We start from the raw sequence: 18724 nt of genomic DNA on the forward strand, positions 1-18724 counted from the left end.
TCCCTAATAAGGGAGAAAGAGATGTCTCCCCTTTCACAGCGAGAGGGAGACACAACAAACAACTTGCTGGTTTATAATGTTAAAAGTCCATTGCTTTGCCTTTTTCCAAGTTCTTGTATACGAGGGGTGATTGATAAGTTCGTGGCCTAAGGCAGAATTTTAGAAAACCTAGCACATTTATTTTTCAACATAGTCCACTCCTACATTTACACACTTAGTCCAGCGGTCGTGGAGCATACGGATCCCTTCTTTGTAGAAGTGGTCCACAGCAGGGGTGATTGATAAGTTCGTGGCCTAAGGTAGAAGGAGATGAGTTATTAACTTCAAACTTTCTGCATTATCACTCAAAGAGTTGAACTGCACGTGCTTGTAACAAGAGCATCTTAGACCTCCAGGTGATTGATAAGTTCGTGGTCTAAGGTAGAAGGAGATGAGTTATACAGCTCTTGTTATACCAGCTCCTCAGACAGCAGTGAGTACTGAACCCAGGTCACTGTTGCTGTCATAGTGTAACGCTAACTATGCCACCCCGAATGTTTGTTCATCTAGGTGATTTATCCATGGTTCAGATATTCTTGCTGGAGAGATTTCCCTGCCAGTAGAGAGCAATGGCGAAGTCCACAAACGAGAGGGTTTTGACCTGAAGCCCAAGAGTTTCTCTCTCTACAGATTCTGTTGTCTTCTTCTTCCTCCTTGAGTTTTTACGGCAGTTGGCATCCACACTGTTGCATTACCGCCATCTTCACGATTTATTGTCCCTCATGGTCCATTCACTTTAAAATCTTCTTTCCAGTCCCGTCACCCTTAAAAAACTAAACAACCATTTCCTCCCCTTATCACTCTCCCCACATTCCAATAAACCTTTAACACTGTTCTCTACCAGTCCTATTTTGTGTAATTGTTGTAACATTTGTTGTCTTTCCTGTGCAAATTTCCGGCATGAAATAAGGATATGCTCTACTGTTTGAGTCTCCTGACATAGATCGCAAAAACCTGTTGGATGCTTATTTATGATGGTCAGAGTGCCATTAAGGTTGCTGTGCCCAATTCTCAGTCTACTTATAATTACTTGTTCCTTCCGCTTTACTCCCCTACTTCTTCCCATATCTACTCTGTTCTGAATTGAATGTAAATGTCTTCCTTTTATTGCTCTATCCCAATGCTGCTGCCAATGTTGATCTATCCTTCTCCACACTATGCTCTTCCCCTCTGATTTTGATAGTTTAATATTGACCTCTATAGATCCTTTTTTGACTGCTGCTTTTGCCAGCCTATCTGCGGTCTCATTTCCCATAATACTGTACCCGAATGTGCTGGGACCCATATGAATGCGATATCTTTGCCTTGTCTAGCCAGTCTTGAATTTGCAAACAGGATTTCGTAAAGCAGAACCTAGTTTGCCATATTGTTAGCACTAGAATGGAGTGAGCAGGTTGATTGTAATAATATTGTGATATGTAGTGGTTCTGTATCGGCCCTTGCAAGCATTAAGGCGGGTGCAGACCTCTAGCTGTACCCACCTTAATGCTTGCAAGGGCCGATACAGAACTGCTACATATCACAATATTATTACAATCAACCTGCTCACTCCATTCTAGTGCTAACAATATGGAAACATTTCAACTGCATATACACTAAAGCAATCAGGTGTTCTCTTGCTAATTTCCACTTGATAACTTGGCACAACAATTGCAGGCCCTGTTGCACCTGTTTCTGGATCTTTTGATCCATCCGTAAAAATCTGTATGTCTTTATATTTACATTCCCTATAACTATGATATTCACTGAGTATATCAGCCGTCTTAATACTGTGTTAAATCTTAAGCAGACACCAACAGAATCAACAAACTCATTCGTAAGGCCAGTGATGTGGGGATGGAACTGGACTCTCTGGTGTCTAAAAAGAGGATGCTGTCCAAGTTGCATGTCATCTTGGACAATGTCTCCCATCCACTACATAATGGATTGGTTGGACACAGGAGTACATTCAGCCAGAGACTCATTCCACCGAGATGCAAAACATGGAGCATCATAGGAAGTCATTTGGCCATCAAACTTTACAACTCCTCCCTTGGAGGGTCAGACACCCTGAGCCAATAGGCTGGTCCTGGACTTATTTCCTGGCATAATTTACATATTACTATTTAATTATTTATGGTTTTATCACTATTTAATTATTTAAGGTGCAACTGTAACGAAAACCAATTTCCCTCGGGATCAATAAAGTATGACTATGACTATAACTATCTACAGAGGGATTTTCTAAACCCAGAAAGATCTGACAGGCCACATCACACTTGGACAAAACTCTTTATCATATAACCCTATCTTTTGCTGTTTGCTCTCCTGTCCAGCCAAAACTTTCTTTTTGAGTCCTCTCCTTCTCCCAGCATGTCTGCAACACTCTTTTTGTAAGATGGCTATCACCATGCCCCCTTAAATTAATCCAGTAATTGGCCTCCAGCTGTTTACACTGCAGCCCCAATGGCATTTCATTTGCTTCAACTTGGAGTGCACACACTGGGGAAGTTCTAACCGCTCCCAAGCACACCCTGAGAGCCCGAGCTTGCACGATATCCAGTTCTGCTAGCACAGGTTTTGCTGCTGACCCGTATACAATACTTCCATAGTCCAATCTTGATCTTATTAACACTAATAAATATACTTCAGTGATGCAAAATCAGCACCCAATCCCAATCCAGCAAGACACCGCATGACAGTTATCACATTTTTACATTTACTAACTACATATTATAGACCGGTTAGCCTAACGTCGGTGGTGGGGAAACTGCTGGAGTCAGTTATCAAGGATGAAATAACAGCACATTTGGAAAGCGGTGAAATGATCGGACAAAGTCCGCATGGATTTGTGAAAGGAAAATCATGTGCTCAGTGCTGGGACCCCAGTTGTTTACAATATATATTAATGACTTGGATGAGGGAATTAAATGCAGCATCTCCAAGTTTGCGGATGACACGAAGCTGGGTGGCAGTGTTAGCAGTGAGGAGGACGCTAAGAGGATGCAGGGTGACTTGGATAGGTTGGGTGAGTGGGCAAACTCATGGCAGATGCAATTTAATGTGGATAAATGTGAAGTTATCCACTTTGGTGGCAAAAATAGGAAAACAGATTATTATCTGAATGGTGGCCGATTAGGAAAAGGGGAGGTGCAACGAGACCTGGGTGTCATTATACACCAGTCATTGAAAGTGGGCATGCAGGTACAGCAGGCGGTGAAAAAGGCAAATGGTATGCTGGCATTTATAGCGAGAGGATTCGAGTACAGGAGCAGGGAGGTACTACTGCAGTTGTACAAGGCCTTGGTGAGACCACACCTGGAGTATTGTGTGCAGTTTTGGTCCCCTAATCTGAGGAAAGACATCTTTGCCATAGAGGGAGTACAAAGAAGGTTCACCAGATTGATTCCTGGGATGGCAGGACTTTCATATGAAGAAAGACTGGATGAACTGGGCTTGTACTCGTTGGAATTTAGAAGATTGAGGGGGGATCTGATTGAAACGTATAAGATCCTAAAGGGATTGGACAGGCTAGATGCAGGAAGATTGTTCCCGATGTTGGGGGAGTCCAGAACGAGGGGTCACAGTTTGAGGATAGAGGGGAAGCCTTTTAGGACCGAGATTAGGAAAAACTTCTTCACACAGAGAGTGGTGAATCTGTGGAATTCTCTGCCACAGGAAACTGTTGAGGCCAGTTCATTGGCTATGTTTAAGAGGGAGTTAGATATGGCCCTTGTGGCTACAGGGGTCAGGGGGTATGGAGGGAAGGCTGGGGCGGGGTTCTGAGTTGGATGATCAGCCATGATCATAATAAATGGCGGTGCAGGCTCAAAGGGCCGAATGGCCTACTCCTGCACCTATTTTCTATGTTTCTATATCTAACATGTTCTCTCCATGTTAATCTCAAGTCAAAGTGCACTCCCAAAAACCGAAAGCTTTCAACTCTCTCCAGGTTACTTCCATACAGATTCAAATTAAGTCCCGAACTTTTTCCTTGTAAAGAACATGGCTTTTGTCTTCCCCACTGAAAATTTAACACCCCACTTTGTCCCCCACTCTTCAACTTGATTAATTCCATCTTGCATTTTCGTAACTATACCTTCAATACTTCTCCCTCTTTTCCACAAATCCCCATCATCTGCAAACGACGACCTCCCCACTTCTGTTGGAATATTTACGAATATATTATTTATCAAAATAGAGAATAAAGTTGGATTCACTACACTCCCCTGAGGCATCCCATTTTCTACAACATACTGGCTTGATAGCTCTGATCCTATCCTCACCTGAATAGTTCTCCCGTTTAAAAAGTCCTTAACCCAATTGAACATTGCCCCCCCCCCGATTCCCATTAAATGTAGCTTGATTAGGAGCCCCTCTTTCCATAACATATCATGAGCTTTCTCAACATCAAAAAAAAACTGCTATCACTGTCTCTATTTATTTGAGCTTTTCTTATTTCATCCTCTAGACACAACACTGGATCCGCAGTATTCCTTCCTTTCCTGAACCCGCTTCGATACATAGCCACCATACCTCTACTTTCCAAGAAGTACACTAACCTCTCATTTATCATACGTTCCATAAGTTTATATACATGTGACGTCAAGGCAATTGGCCCGTAGTTTCCTGGCCTGCTGGCATCTTTCCCAGGTTTCCTTATTGGAATAATTATTGCCTCTTTCCAGCTCCCTGGTATTCTCCCTTCACCCCAGGCTTTGTTATACAGAAGCAGTAATTTCTCCAGACTTGCTTCACTAAAGTGTTTTATCATACTATAACATATTTCATCTTTACCTGGTACTGTCTTTCCTGTTTTATCGAGTGCCTTTCTTAATTCTCCCATGCTGAAAGGGACACCTTGCACACTGTCAAGGGTAGTTTTCCTACATAAAGCCTCCATATTTTCAGCTTTTATTCTCTCTCTACCTCTTCTTCCCTTCTCAGATAAATTATCGGAACTATGTACCATAACAAAAGTGTTTGCCAACAACTCTGCCTTTTCCTTATTTGTAATGCAGTTACATTTCCATCAACCAGAACTGGGTACCTCCACTCTCTCCTGTCCCCTCCCATCCTTTTTATCATCCCCCACACCTCTCCTACTTGAGTTGTGTTTCCGATTGAATCACAATACTTTCTCCAGTGTGTCCTTTTAGCATGTCTTATTGTCCTCCTTACTACTGCCTGAGCTTGTTTGTACTGAATCATGTGTTGGAAGTTATGAGTTCTTTTAACCAGTTTAAATGCCTTATTTCTATTTCTCACTGCTTCCTTACAATTATCATCCCACCATGGTATTACTCAACCAACACACATCAAAGTTGCTGGTGAACGCAGCAGGCCAGACAGCATCTCTAGGAAAAGGGACAGTTGATGTTTCGGGCCGAGACCCTTCGTCGACTGTACCTCTTCCTACAGATGCTGCCTGGCCTGCTGCGTTCACCAGCAACTTTAATGTGTGTTGCCTGAATTTCCAGCATCTGCAGAATTCCTCGTGTGTGGTATTACTCTCTTCTTTGCTCTTCCTTTACTTTTAGTAATGGATTCTAATGCAGCTGATATTATACCTTGTTTTAATATGCTGTCAAGTGTTTCTATATCAATTCCATCACTGACCTGACTTAGATATCTATCATTTTTTTCCAGAAACTTCTCCCAGTTGGCTTTCTCAAGGATCCATTTCCCAACTGTATTTTCTGTGACCAATGAGGCAGAAATATTTATCTTGCACCAGGCTGGGTAATGAATACTCCCTACAGTTCCTTCTTGGTACACTAACCAATCACACACTGATGCAATGCAGTTTGATACTAATGTAAGATCAAGCACAGATTCTTTACCTGTATTAACATCAATTCTAGTACTACTGCCATCATTTAGGCACACTAAATTCTTCTCATCTAGCAACTCCTCTATTACCTGACCATTGATGTCTGTTGTCACTCCCCCATAATACATTATGCCCATTAAAATCACCACACCAAACAATGTTACAACTATTCTGCCCTTCTATCTCCTCAAGCTTGTCTTTTGCATGGATTATAATAATTCACAATCACCGACTCTTTCCTTTCAGCCCATACTTTTACTACCACATACTCTTGTTCACTTCCTACACCTAGTATTCTATAAGGAATACCTTGCTTTACATAAGTTGCACATCCTCTTCCTCCCCGCTCTCTCCTGTCTCGCCTTACTGCCTCATAACCATATAAAACAAAATCTAAATTAGGTTTTAACCAGGTCTCCTGGATACACACAATATCTGGCTTTTCTCTCCTACTAGCTATAACTGCTTGAAATCTTGTCCGTTAGCAATCAGGCTTCTTGTATTCCATTGAAGAAGTAAAATTATTAGTAATATCAACCCACACATACTGTCTCTTGACTTGACTGTACCCTGAGTTCATCGTTTACTTCTTCCCATTTTAATCCTATCAAACCCAAATGGTGCACTGCAGCTTTCACAATAATCTGAATCCTTTCAGTTTTAGATTTGATCTCATAAGTTGCATTTACCACTCCTGTTATAAAGGTCACCAATTTCTTCTTCTCTATCCATTCATTCCTCTTATCTTGCCTTTCTTTAGCTGCTGCTTGCTCTTTGCTACATCCTCCCTCACTCATTTTCTTCTGTCCTGCCAACTTGACTGCCTCAGCATATGAGACTTTTTCCTTCACCCTTATCTGCTGCACCTCCACCTCTTTTTTCGACACTTCACTATGGTTACCTCCACAATTACAGCACTTTGGTCTCACTCCCTCTCCACATTTTCCGTATTCATGTTCCCCACCTCACCTTGCACATCTTCTCTTTCCTTTGCACACTTTGGCCACATGCCCAAACTCCTGGCAATTGAAACACCACATAGGTTTTGGTATATATTCTCTTACACTGTATCTTAGAAATGCAAAATATAACTCCTTTGGAGGCATCTTATCCTCAAATTCTACCAGAACAGTTTCAGTCTCCCTTTTCTCTGCTCCCCTTGTCATTCTTTTCACACTCTTCACTGAACTATTCCTCACCCTCAAGTTCTCCACTAGCTCCTTCATATTAACACTGAGGGGAACCCCGGAGATCACCCCCTTGCAACCATTGACCCTTTGTGCTCCAACTCTTACAACCCTGGACACTTTGACTTTCCCAACATTAGACACCTTCATTGCCTTCTCAATCTGCTCTTCGGTTTTACATCCTATCAGCAGGTTTCCATCTCCTAAAATTCTCGCATGGCTCACTTCCCCTACTTGTCCTCTGATGATTTTTGTTAATTTAAGCGAATTGATTTTCTTTACTCCTCCTTCCCCCTCAAATCTTACCACTACAGTTATCAATTTTGCCCTCGGGCCCTTCTCCTCAACTTCTCTTCCCTCACTTTCCGATCCACCTACACTAGACCCACCTCCTTTCTTGCTCTTCCGACCCTTCACCTTCCTGTTCTCAGTCCCTCTCCCCACCCACACGACGCGCTGTTGCTGTCACCATCAGACTCCCTCCCCGCCATCCTATCAGAGTTTGCAAGGATCCGTGTACGAGGATCGTTCCGGACCCATACAGGCCGTCGGTCAATATTTCCACAGAATGTCCACCAGCCCCGGCACCGGGACCGAGCCGGACGATTGCACTCGCTCCTGATTGGTCGGGTTCCCCTGCGGCAGTGATTGGTCGCTTCTTCCCTCGCTCTCTGTTCATTGGCAGGATGCTGTTGGATCTCATTGGTTCCGGGGTGGTGCGATGGCGTCCGGAAAGGCCGTGTACCGGCTGCTGCTTCTGCTGTGGCTGCTGCTGGGGCTGGTGGGCGGAGGTGAGGCCGAGGCTGAGGCCGGGACCGGGCTCCGCTCCGCTCCGCTCCGAGAATTGGTCAGGGGTCAGGGAACCCGGAGCGCGCTGGGGGAGCTTCCCGGGTTGTGACGATAGGCCGGGCCTGACTCCGTGTTCTCCTCGTTCACAGACTCCCCGAGCACCGGCGCTCCGGATGGCCTGCTCCACTCTAAAGGCACCGGTCTCCCGTCCTCCAGCGGCCTGGGAGGCACTCGCGGTCCGCCTGAAGCCGGTAAGTGAAGGGGGTGAGGGCCGGAGAACTCGCTGTATCGGGCGGCGGTGATCTGTGGCTGGGCTCCCTACAATCGGCCTCTGTCTGTTTGCAGCGCCAACCACGGTGCCAGCTTACCTGGCGAAGTGCCCGAGCGCCGGACCGTGCAGCAGATTGCCGCCGCTCTGTATGAACTGCTCGATGCATTCCAACTGTGTCTATGGGAAGGAAACTTCGTTCAGCTGTACGGTCAAATCGGGTGTACAGTGCACAGTAAGTAAATGGTGTAATACACAGGGACAGGCTCTTCAGCTCATCATGGTTTGCGCTGACCAACCTAACTAATCCCACCTGCTCTGTTCCCCAAAGCAACAATCTCACTGCTGGAGGAAGGGTTTAGACCCTAAATATTAACCATTTCCATCCACTGATGTTATCAGTGCACATTGTATGCTGCTCCATTTTCCAGCATTTGCACTCCCTCTGTTTTCTTCTGGTTTAATCGCGTTTAGCAGACCCAAAATCAGGAGCATTGCCGCTACCCACTGGGTTGGAGTGTGGAGCAGAGACAAGAAGTAGACCCACTAAACTCTCCCTCCAAAAAAGGACCTGAAATAACATAGAAAGTCAAATGCTTTTCAGAAAGTGAAATGTTCTGGTGTACATTACAATGGTAGTGATATCCTCACAAGCTTTCCATTTTAAACACACTCTCTCAAAGATCTGAAAGTAGCAGTTAGATGTTTCTTTTGTACCTCATAGGAACTGTGCTCAAATAATAAATGCTGCACTGTTTCTGAACAAGTACACTCCATTGTTTCTCTCTGCTCCTGCCCAATCGTGTGCGTCTAACATGGTGAATTATTTTATCCTGTCTACAGTGTACTGACGTCTGGAATAAACTCAAATGATGTAAACCTGAAGTAAAATTAAAAATACACAATCCTGGAGGAATTCAACAGGTCAAGCAGTGTCTGGGGAGGAATAAAGACATGACATTTTGACCTTTCTTTAGGATAAAGATGATGCCTGACCTGCTGAGTTCCTCCAGCACTTAGTGTCTGTTACTCTGGACTTCCAGCATTTGCAGAATCTCTTGTTTAAAATACACAATGCTTGTTTTATATTTCCTTACATTAACAAGTTTATGCTAGTTTCAAAGCAGAAGGATTTAGGGGAAGGTGCAAGACATCGATTTCTGGTGTGATACCCCATTGGTCCACTGTGCTCATGAATACTTATAACATTTTTCAGCACTTGGCCTTCAGTCTGTGACTTGGGGAGTGAAACGATTGATTAGCTACTTAGTTTTTGTGTGAATTACGTCTTCATTACTCAAGCCCATGTATTTCATATTTGTTCACTGGAATATTTCCCCTGTTGTGCTTCGTTCATTTCCAAGGTTCTGTCTCCACCTTCCTGAGATATGTGTCTGGGAGCTGCTGTTCCACACCTACTCCTTGTACTCTCGGTGACTGGGCATTGAAGCCATCCACAACTTTGGAGAACGGAAGAGAGTTGCGATACCATTGCTGTCCTGCTCCAGGAGCTTGATTGCTGCCATTGATGCATGTGGCAGGAAAGAAACGTGGAAAATTAGAGTAACTATTTGTTGTAATGAATTGTTTGATACCCTTCATTCTTGCTTTGTTTCTGTTTGTTTACTCAGGATGAGAATAAAACGGACCAGAAAACATTTCAGATAACAATGGTCTGCCAGTTCTGTTGGCAGCTGCCACCCAGTCAGTACCATTGCAAGGAAACCACAAAATGCAAGAGTGTGCGGTGCCCACGGGAATACTTCATTTCTAACTGCACAGCCCTGGAGCACGTGCATTGTCTTGGTAAGTGGTCTGTGGGAAAACAAACTCTGGTGTTGTGTGAGTTATGTCAGAGTGAAATGGGAATGAATGAATGAAAGTGCAGAATTACCCTGAAATGAAAATAGGTCCCGCTTAACGCAGATATTATCAAAATGAACTGGATGAACATAGAAGCAGGAAAGTTGTTTCCACTGACTGGCCTAATCTCAAACAATAACTCAGCCTACAGAGAGAAAGTCATTACCCTGACACAGTGGTGTCAAGTAAACAACCTCTCCCCCAATGTCGGAAAAAGAAAGGAGCTGGTTGTGGACTATAGAAGGAATGGACACAGGCTAGCCCCTATTGACATCAATGGATCTGGGGTTGAGAGAGGTTTAGCTTTAAGTTCCTCGGCATACACATCACTGAGGATCTCACGTGGTCTGTACATACTGGCTATGTGGTGAAAAAGCACAACAGTGACCCCATCACCTCAGATGATTGAAGAAGTTTGGTATGGGTCCCCAAATCCTAAGGACTTTATCTAGGAGCACAATTGAGAGCATCCTGACTGGCTGCATCACTGCCTGGTATGGGAACTGTCCCTCCCTCAATCACAGGACTCTGCAGAGAGTGGTGCAGACAGCCTGGCGCATCTGTGGATGTAAACTTCCCATGATTCAGGACTTTTACAGAGACAGGTGTGTAAAAGGGTCCGAAGGATCATTGGGGACCCAAGTCACCCAAACCACAAACTGTTCCAGCTGCTACCATCTGGGAAACGGTACAACAGCATAAAAGCCAAGACCAACAGACTTCTTCCACCAGGCCATCAGACTGATTAATTCACGTTGATACAATTATATTTCTACGTTATATTGACTGTCCTGTTGTACATACTATTTATTACAAATTACTATAAATTGCACATTGCACATTTAGACGGAGATGTAACGTAAAGATTTTTATTCCTCATGTATGTGAAGGATGTAAGTATTATAGTCAATTCAATTCAAAGTGAGACTAGAACTGGGGGACTAGATTTAAGATGGAGATAAGAGGTAACTGCTTTTCCCAGCGAGTAGTTAACCTGTTGAATTCTTTGTGCAGGGAAGCAGTGGAATTTACCAAAGTAAATATATTTAGATGGATTATTGCATAGCAGGAGAATTAAGGGTTCTGGGGAGAATGCAGGTAGGTAGAGCTGACTCCATGGCCAGATCAGCCATGATCAGATGGCTGACTCCTGTTCCTGTTCTTGTGTTTTGATTCTGTAGGAGTCACCACATGGCCCATGAAACCCATGATCCACTGACTGGGTTCAGTTATTTGGTGGGGTCCACATACATTAATCATTTAAATGCCATGGTCAAGGTCGTGACACTTCCTGACTTAGCTAATGAACGTCCTTTGACCTTGACCGTTGTGTGGTGGAGTATGATACAGAGGACTAAGGTTGCACTGTAAGTGTTGAAATGCCTGAGTAAAGTGCTTTGAATATTCGAAGCTGCACATCCAGGAGGATATGGACAGAGGGTTGGGCAGGCTGGGAGTTGCTCACTGGTGTGTTGGAGAATGAGGGGCGACTTTATAAAGGTGGTTCTTGAGGGACATAAATAGGACAAAAGCACTCTCTTTTTTCCCCCAGTGTTGGGGAATTCGTAAGCTACGGGAGCAGAATTAGGCCTTTCAGCCCATCAAGTCTGCTCCACTATTCCATCATGGCTAATTTATTCTCCTTTTCTCTTGCTTTTTCCCCATCGGGGCTTAGGCTTAGGGACAGATTTAATAGGAACTTGAAATACAAATTTTACCACCCATAGGATGGTCTGTGTATGGAGTGAGATAGGCAGGTACATTAACGAACATTTAAAAGTCATTTTGACAAGTTATCTTGACTGGAAGACATTCAGTTTTATTTTATCAGAACTATTGTTAGTAACTGAACTCAACATGTATTGCCAGGGCTGCTTTCCTTGTATTTTGGAGATTTACTGAGTTACAAGTGAGGAGTGGATAGAATCAGTTTAAAACTGGGCACAGAAGTCAAGAATTACGACCACATTTTCATTACAAACATTACAAGGAGGACTGTGCAAGTTTGGACCTTTTCCTACAAACTGCAATTTATTATGTTAATATTTAAAAACCCGTCTGATTGCACCGATTGTTGCAGCTTTGATGAGATCAGTCAGTTTGGTGAAAACCGGAAATCAGTGGTCTGAGTGCCACTTTGATGTAACAGCGTATTGCTCGAACTTTCTAGCAATTACGGTGTGCAGCTTCTGAACGAGTTTTGAGTCATTGACCTGCGTTTGTATTGGAACTTCTTACCTCATTGTTGTCATTAGTTTCTGGCCCCGGTATCACACATATATGTCAAATATAAATGTCTTGTCGTCTTGAGATTTTTATTCTGTTGTCAGGTAATCGCACATTTCAGAAGAAGATGTATTGCAATTGGACAGGAGGTTACAAGTGGTCAACTGCATTGGCTCTCAGGTAAAAATAGATTTTGATTCTTCAATGAGAATGGTCTTTGTTTCTATATTCACTGATGAATAGATTTACAGATAGTAGATTTGTTGATGATTATGAGTTGCATGTGTTTGCTGTTCATGTATTTTTGCATTGTGAATATTCACTTCCCTCTGTCGCACCTGTCATCATTGATCACCTTGGCGCACCACAATAGCGTAGCAATTTGCATGACATCATTGCAGCTCAAGGTTTCGGAGTGTGGACTTCAATTCTGAGGTTGCCCGTAAGGAGTCTGTGTCCTTCCCGTGACCACATGGAAGAACCTCTGGTTTCCTCTCACGGTCCATAGGTGTAGGTGTACCAGTTAGTACAACTGATCATTATAAATTGTCCTCTGATTCGGCCTGGGTTGCTGGGTGGTGTGGCTGGTTGGGCTGAAAGGGCCCGTCCCAAGCTGTGTACATAGAGATGCAGAAACTGCGTTGTTCCCGCGTGATGATTTTCATTGTGGAACACTGTCTAAGGCTGGAGATGTGACGACATCGAGTATCAGCAGCAAAGTCGCCATTTGCTTTATAATCCTAATTGCAGTTTGAACTGGGTGGCTTCCGAGAGCAGTTTACTTCACCAATTGAGTAGAAAAAGCATCGACTCACAGCAATTTGGTGTTTTGAGCAGCTGCCAAAGAGCAATTTTGATGAATTGGTAAGAACAAATTAAAATAAGGCAGGGCCAAGTGGAGTGGCCATGGTTGGAATGGTTATTTGAGGCTTGAGTGAGAGAAAGCAAAAAACTGTCGATAGCTTTTTTCCCCCACACAGTTTATTTATTGGTTTTTCTCCTTTATATTTGCCAGGCAGGATAGTGGAATACTCCTCTTGCGGGATGTGGGAAGGCAGGGAGACCTCCGGTGTCCCTGACCACTACAACTAAGAGAAGTACATCCAGCTGCATTAAGGAGTTGGAGCTGGAACTGGATGAACTCCAAATCATTTCAAAGACTGAGGGGGTGATAGATCAGACATATGAAGAGGTAGTTACAGCCAAGGTGCATGACACAGGAAACTGGGTGACATTTAGGAAGAAAATGGTGTTAAACAGCCTGTGCAGCGTGTCCCTGAGGCTATCCCCCTGAACAGTAGGTATACCACTTTGGACACTGGTGTGTTTGGGGCGGGGGGACGGGGTGTTGACCTAACAGAGGAAAGTCACAGTGGTCGGGTCTCTGGCACTGAGAATGACTGAGACTCAGAAGGGAATGAGGGGAGAAGAGGTGAGCTGTGGTGATGGGGAATTTGTTAGGGGAACAGAAAGGAGGTTCTGTGGATAAGAGTGAGGTTCCCGAATGGTATGTTGCCTTCCAGGTGTCAGAGTCTGGGACATCTCAGATCAAGTCCTCAGCAATCTTAAGTGGATGATTGTACAGCCAGTGGTCGTGTTCCCTGTAGGTACCAATGACATGGGTAGGATGAGTGATGAGGATGAGTCAAAGGGAAATGCAGGGAGTTAGGTGCTAAGTTAAAGGGCTGGCCCTCCAGGGTTGTGATCTCAGGATTGCTACTCATGTCGTGCTATGAGGCCAAAACTAGGAAGGTTATACAGTTTAACACGTGGCTACGGAGTTGGTGTAAGAGGGAGGGCATCAGATTTTTGGACCATTGGTCTCTTCCGGGGAAGGTGGGACCTGTACAGAAGTGACCGTTTGCACCTGAACTGGAGGTGGGGGGTCTAATGTCCTCGCAGGAAGGTTTGCTAATGGTGCATATATTTCAATGCGAGAAGTATTGGAGGAAAGGCAGGTGAGCTCAGGGCGGGGATCAGCACCTGAAATTATGATATTGGAGCCATTAGTGAGACTTGGTTGCAGAAGGGGGAGGACTGGTAGCTCAGTATTCTGGGATTCTGTTGTTTTAGATGCAAGAGAATGAAAGGGGTTAAAGAAGGATGGGTGTTGTTACTGGTTCAGGGAAGTGTCATGGCAGTGCTCAGTCAGGACAGATTGGAGAACTTGTCCAGTGAGGAGTTATGCATAGAACTGAAAATAAGGAAGGTTATTTGGGGATAAGAAAGGGATTTAGAGGAACAAATTTGTAGAGAGATCACAGCCTTTCGCAAGAAACATAAGGTTGTTGTAAGAGGTGATTTTAGCTTTCCACATATTGACTGGTACTCCCATACCATAAAAGGACTAATGGAATAGAGTTTGTCAAATGTGTTCAGGAAAGTTTCCTTCAGTACATAGAAGTGCCAAAGAGCAAGCATGCAATACTTGATCTGCTGTTAGGGAATGAGACAGGGCAAGTGACGGAAGTCCGTGTGGGTGAACACTTTGTATCCAGTGATAATAATACCATTAGTTTCAAAGTAAATATGGAAAAAGATGTGTTTGGTCCACTGGCTGAGAGTCTAAATTGGAGAGGAGCCAATTTTGATGGTATCAGAAAGGATCTGGCAAGTGTATAGTTGTAAGAAGTTTGTGGATGTTTGCAATTACCTGTTTTTTTGCATTAATTACTCATAAAATATGGTCTGATCTTCATCTAAGTCATAATGATTGACAAACACAAGCTGCCTAAACTAATAACATACAAACCATTGTACTTTTCATGTATTTATTGAACACATTCACAGTCTAGGCTGGAAAAAGTATGTCAACCCTTATATTTAAAAACTGGTAGAACCTCCTTATGCGGCAAAAACCTACACCAAATGTTTCGTGTAGCTGCTGATCAGACTTGCACAAAAGCAAGGAGGAATTGTAGACCAGTCCTCCATACAAAACTTTCAGTTTATCAACATTTCTGGGATACCTTGCACGAACAGCCCTCTTCAGGTCATGCCACAACATCTCAGTTGAGTTAAGATCTGGACTCTGACTTGGCCATTCCAAACACAAAGTGACTTCCCCATCATCGGAAACAACTTTGCCACATCCACTCTGTCCATGCCTTTCAACATTTGAAATGTTTCTGAGGTCTCCCCTCATTCTTCTAAACTCCAAGGAATACAGTCCTAGAGCGGACAAACGTTCCTCATATGTTAACCCCCTCATTCCCGGAATCATTCTAGTGAATCTTCTCTGTACCCTCTCCAACGTCAGCACATCCTTTCTTAAATGAGGAGACCAAAACTGCCCACAGTACTCCAAGTGAGGTCTCACCAACGCCTTATAGAGCCTCAACGTCACATCCCTGCTCCTATACTCTATTCCTCTAGAAATGAATGCCAACATTGCATTCGCCTTCTTCACTACTGATTTGCCACTTCTCTGCCCATTCTTCCAATCTATCCAAGTCTCTCTGCAGATTCTCCGTTTCCTCAGCACTACTGGCCTCTCCACCTATCTTCGTATCGTCAGCAAACTTAGCCACAAAGCCATCTATTCCATAATCCAAATCGTTGATGTACAATGTGACAGGAAGCGGCCCCAACACTGATCCCTGCGGAACGCCACTGGTAACCGGCAGCCATCCAGAGTAGGATCCCTTTATTCCCACTCTCTGTTTCCTGCCAATCAGCCAACGCTCTATCCACGTATGTAACTTTCCTGTAATTCTATAGGCTCTTATCTTGTTAAGTAGCCTCATATGTGGCACCTTGTCAAAGGCCTTCTGTAAATCCAAATATACAACATCCACTGCATCTCCCTTGTCTAGCCTACTGGTAATTTCCTCAAAAAATTGTAATAGGTTTGTCAGGCAGGATTTTCCTTTAAGGAATCCATGCTGAGTTCTGCCTATCTTGTCATATGCCTCCAGGTACTCTGTAACCTCATCCTTGACAATCGACTCCAACAACTTCCCAACCACCAATGTCAAGCTAACAGGTCTATAATTTCCTTTTTGCTTCCTTGCCCCCTTCTTAAATAGCGGAGTGACATTTGCAATCTTCCAGTCTTCCAGAACCATGCCAGAATCTATCGACTTTTGAAAGATCATCGCTAATGCCTCCGCAATCTCCACAGCTACTTCCTTCAGAACACGAGGGTGCATTCCATCTGGTCCAAGAGATTTATCTACCTTTAGCCTATTCAGCTTCCTGAGTACTTTCTCTGTCGTAATTGTGACTGCGCACACTTCTCTTCCCTGCCACCCTTGAGTGTCTGGTATACTGCTGTCTTCCTCAGTGAAGACTGATGCAAAATACTTGTTCAGTTCATCTGCCATCTCCTTATCTCCCATTACAATTTCTCCAGCATCATTTTCTATCGGTCCTATATCTACTCTCACCTGTCTTTTACTCTTTATATACTTGAAAAAGCTTTTAGTATCCTCTTTGATATTATTTGCTAGCTTCCTTTCATAGTTAATCTTTTCTGTCTTAATGACCTTCTTGGTTTCCTTTTGTAAGGTTTTAAAAACTTCCCAATCCTCTGTCTTCCCACTAATTTTTGCTTCCTTGTATGCCCTCTCCTTTGCTTTAACTTTGGCTTTGACTTCTCTTGTCAACCACGGTTGCATCCTTTTTCCACTCGAAAATTTCTTCTTTTTTGTAATATACCTGTCTTGCACATTCCTCATTTCTTGCATAAACTCCAGCCACTGCTCCACTGCTGCTCTGCTGTCTTTCCCGCCAGTGTCCCTTTCCAGTCAACTTTGGCCAGTTCCTCTCTCATGCCACTGTAATTTCCTTTACTCCACTGAAATACCGACACATCAGATTTCGGCTTCTCTTTTTCTAATTTCACAGAGAACCCAATCATGTTATGATCACTGCCTCCAGAGGGTTCCTTCACCTCAATCTCTCTAATCACCTCTGGTTCATTACACAGTATGCAATCCAGTATAGCCGATCCCCTAGTGGGATCAACAACAAGCTGTTCTAAAAAGCCATCTCGCAGACATTCTACAAATTCTCTCTCTTGAGATCCAGTGCTGACCTGATTTTCCCAATCTACTCGCATGTTAAAATCCCCCACAATTATCATAACACTGCCCTTCTGACAAGCCTTTTCTATTTTCAGTTGTATTTTGTAGCCCACATCCCTGCAGCCGTTTGGAGGCCTATAAATAACTGCCATCAGGGTCCTTTTACCCCTGCTCAACCCATAAAGATTCTGCACCTTCCGATCCTATATCACCTCTTTCTAATGATTTAATATCATTTCTTACCAATAAAGCCACGCCTCCCCCTCTGCCTATCTTCCTATCCTTCCGCTACACCGTGTATCCTTGGGCGTTCAGCTCCCAGAGACATGCATCCTTTAGCCAGGTCTCAGTGATGGCCACAATATCATACCTGCCAATCTGTAGCTGTATGACAAGATCATCCACCTTATTCCTTATGCTGCGTGCATTTAAGTACAACACCTTAAGACCAGTATTTGGTACTTTTTGCTTTGATTTCACTGCAACTTTATTGCACTACAACTCATCCCAATGGCTACAAATTTGCCCCATCACCTGTCTTTCCTGACATCTTTACTGCTCACTATCTTAAGATTTTTTGTTTTCCCCTTCCTCTGCTCTATCATTCCAGTTCCCATCCCCCTGCCAAATTAGATTAAACCCTCCCTAACAGCTCTATTAAACTTTCCCGCCAGGATATTGGTCCCCTTCGGGTTCAGGTGTAACCTGTCCTTTTTGAGCAGGTCATACTTCCCCCAGAAGAGATCCCGATTATTCAAGAATCTGAAGCCCTGCCCCCTACACCAGTCTCTCAGCCACGCATTCATCTGCCTGATCTGACTACTCTTGCCCTCGCTAGCACGTGGCACAGGTAGCAATCCCGAGATTACTACCCTGGAGGTCCTGCTTCTCAGCTTCCTTCCTAATTCCCAGAAATCTCTCTTCAGGACCTCCTCCTTTGTCCTATCTATGTCATTGGTACCAACATGTACCAAGACAACTGGCTGCTCACCCTCCCCCTTTAGAATATTCAGGACCCGATCCGAGACATCCCATACCCTGGCACCTGGGAGGCAACACGCCATGCGGGTATCTCTGTCAGGCTCACAGAATCTCCTGTCCGTTCCCCTGACTATGGAATCCCCTACGACTACCGCATTTCTCGTCTCCCTCCTTCTCTCCTGCACAACAGCGCCAGGCTCAGTGCCAGAGACCTGGTCACCGTGGGTGTCCCCTGTCAGGTCATCCCCCTCAACAGCATCCAGAACAAGATATTTGTTGCTGAGGGGGACAGCCACAGGTTTGCTCTCCACTATCCGGGCATTTCCCTTCCCTCTCTTGACAGTGACCCAGTTTTCTGACCCCTGTAGCCTAGGGATGACTACCTCCCTGTAGCTCCTATCGATCACCTCTTCACTTTCCCTGATAAGCAGTAGGTCATCAAGCTGCAGCTCCAGATCCCTAACACGGTCTCTGAGGAGCTGCAACTCGGTGCACCTGGCAACAGGGAGGCTGGAGGTCTCCCAGGATTCCC

The 18724-nt window shown here is 44.2% G+C and overlaps 1 protein-coding gene across 1 annotated transcript in view; it reads left to right on the plus strand.

Moving 5' to 3' along the window:
* Window positions 1-18724, plus strand: part of tm2d3 (TM2 domain containing 3) — a 62685-nt gene that overhangs the window by 41756 nt on the left and 2205 nt on the right. The window contains 6 exon segments of the mRNA XM_063070121.1: window positions 7583-7740; window positions 7743-7829; window positions 7977-8078; window positions 8173-8330; window positions 9727-9901; window positions 12289-12364. Of these exon segments, the coding sequence (XP_062926191.1) occupies window positions 7583-7740; window positions 7743-7829; window positions 7977-8078; window positions 8173-8330; window positions 9727-9901; window positions 12289-12364 (756 nt within the window).

Source organism: Mobula hypostoma, chromosome 18 (assembly GCF_963921235.1).
Source record: "Mobula hypostoma chromosome 18, sMobHyp1.1, whole genome shotgun sequence".
NCBI lineage: Eukaryota > Metazoa > Chordata > Chondrichthyes > Myliobatiformes > Myliobatidae > Mobula > Mobula hypostoma.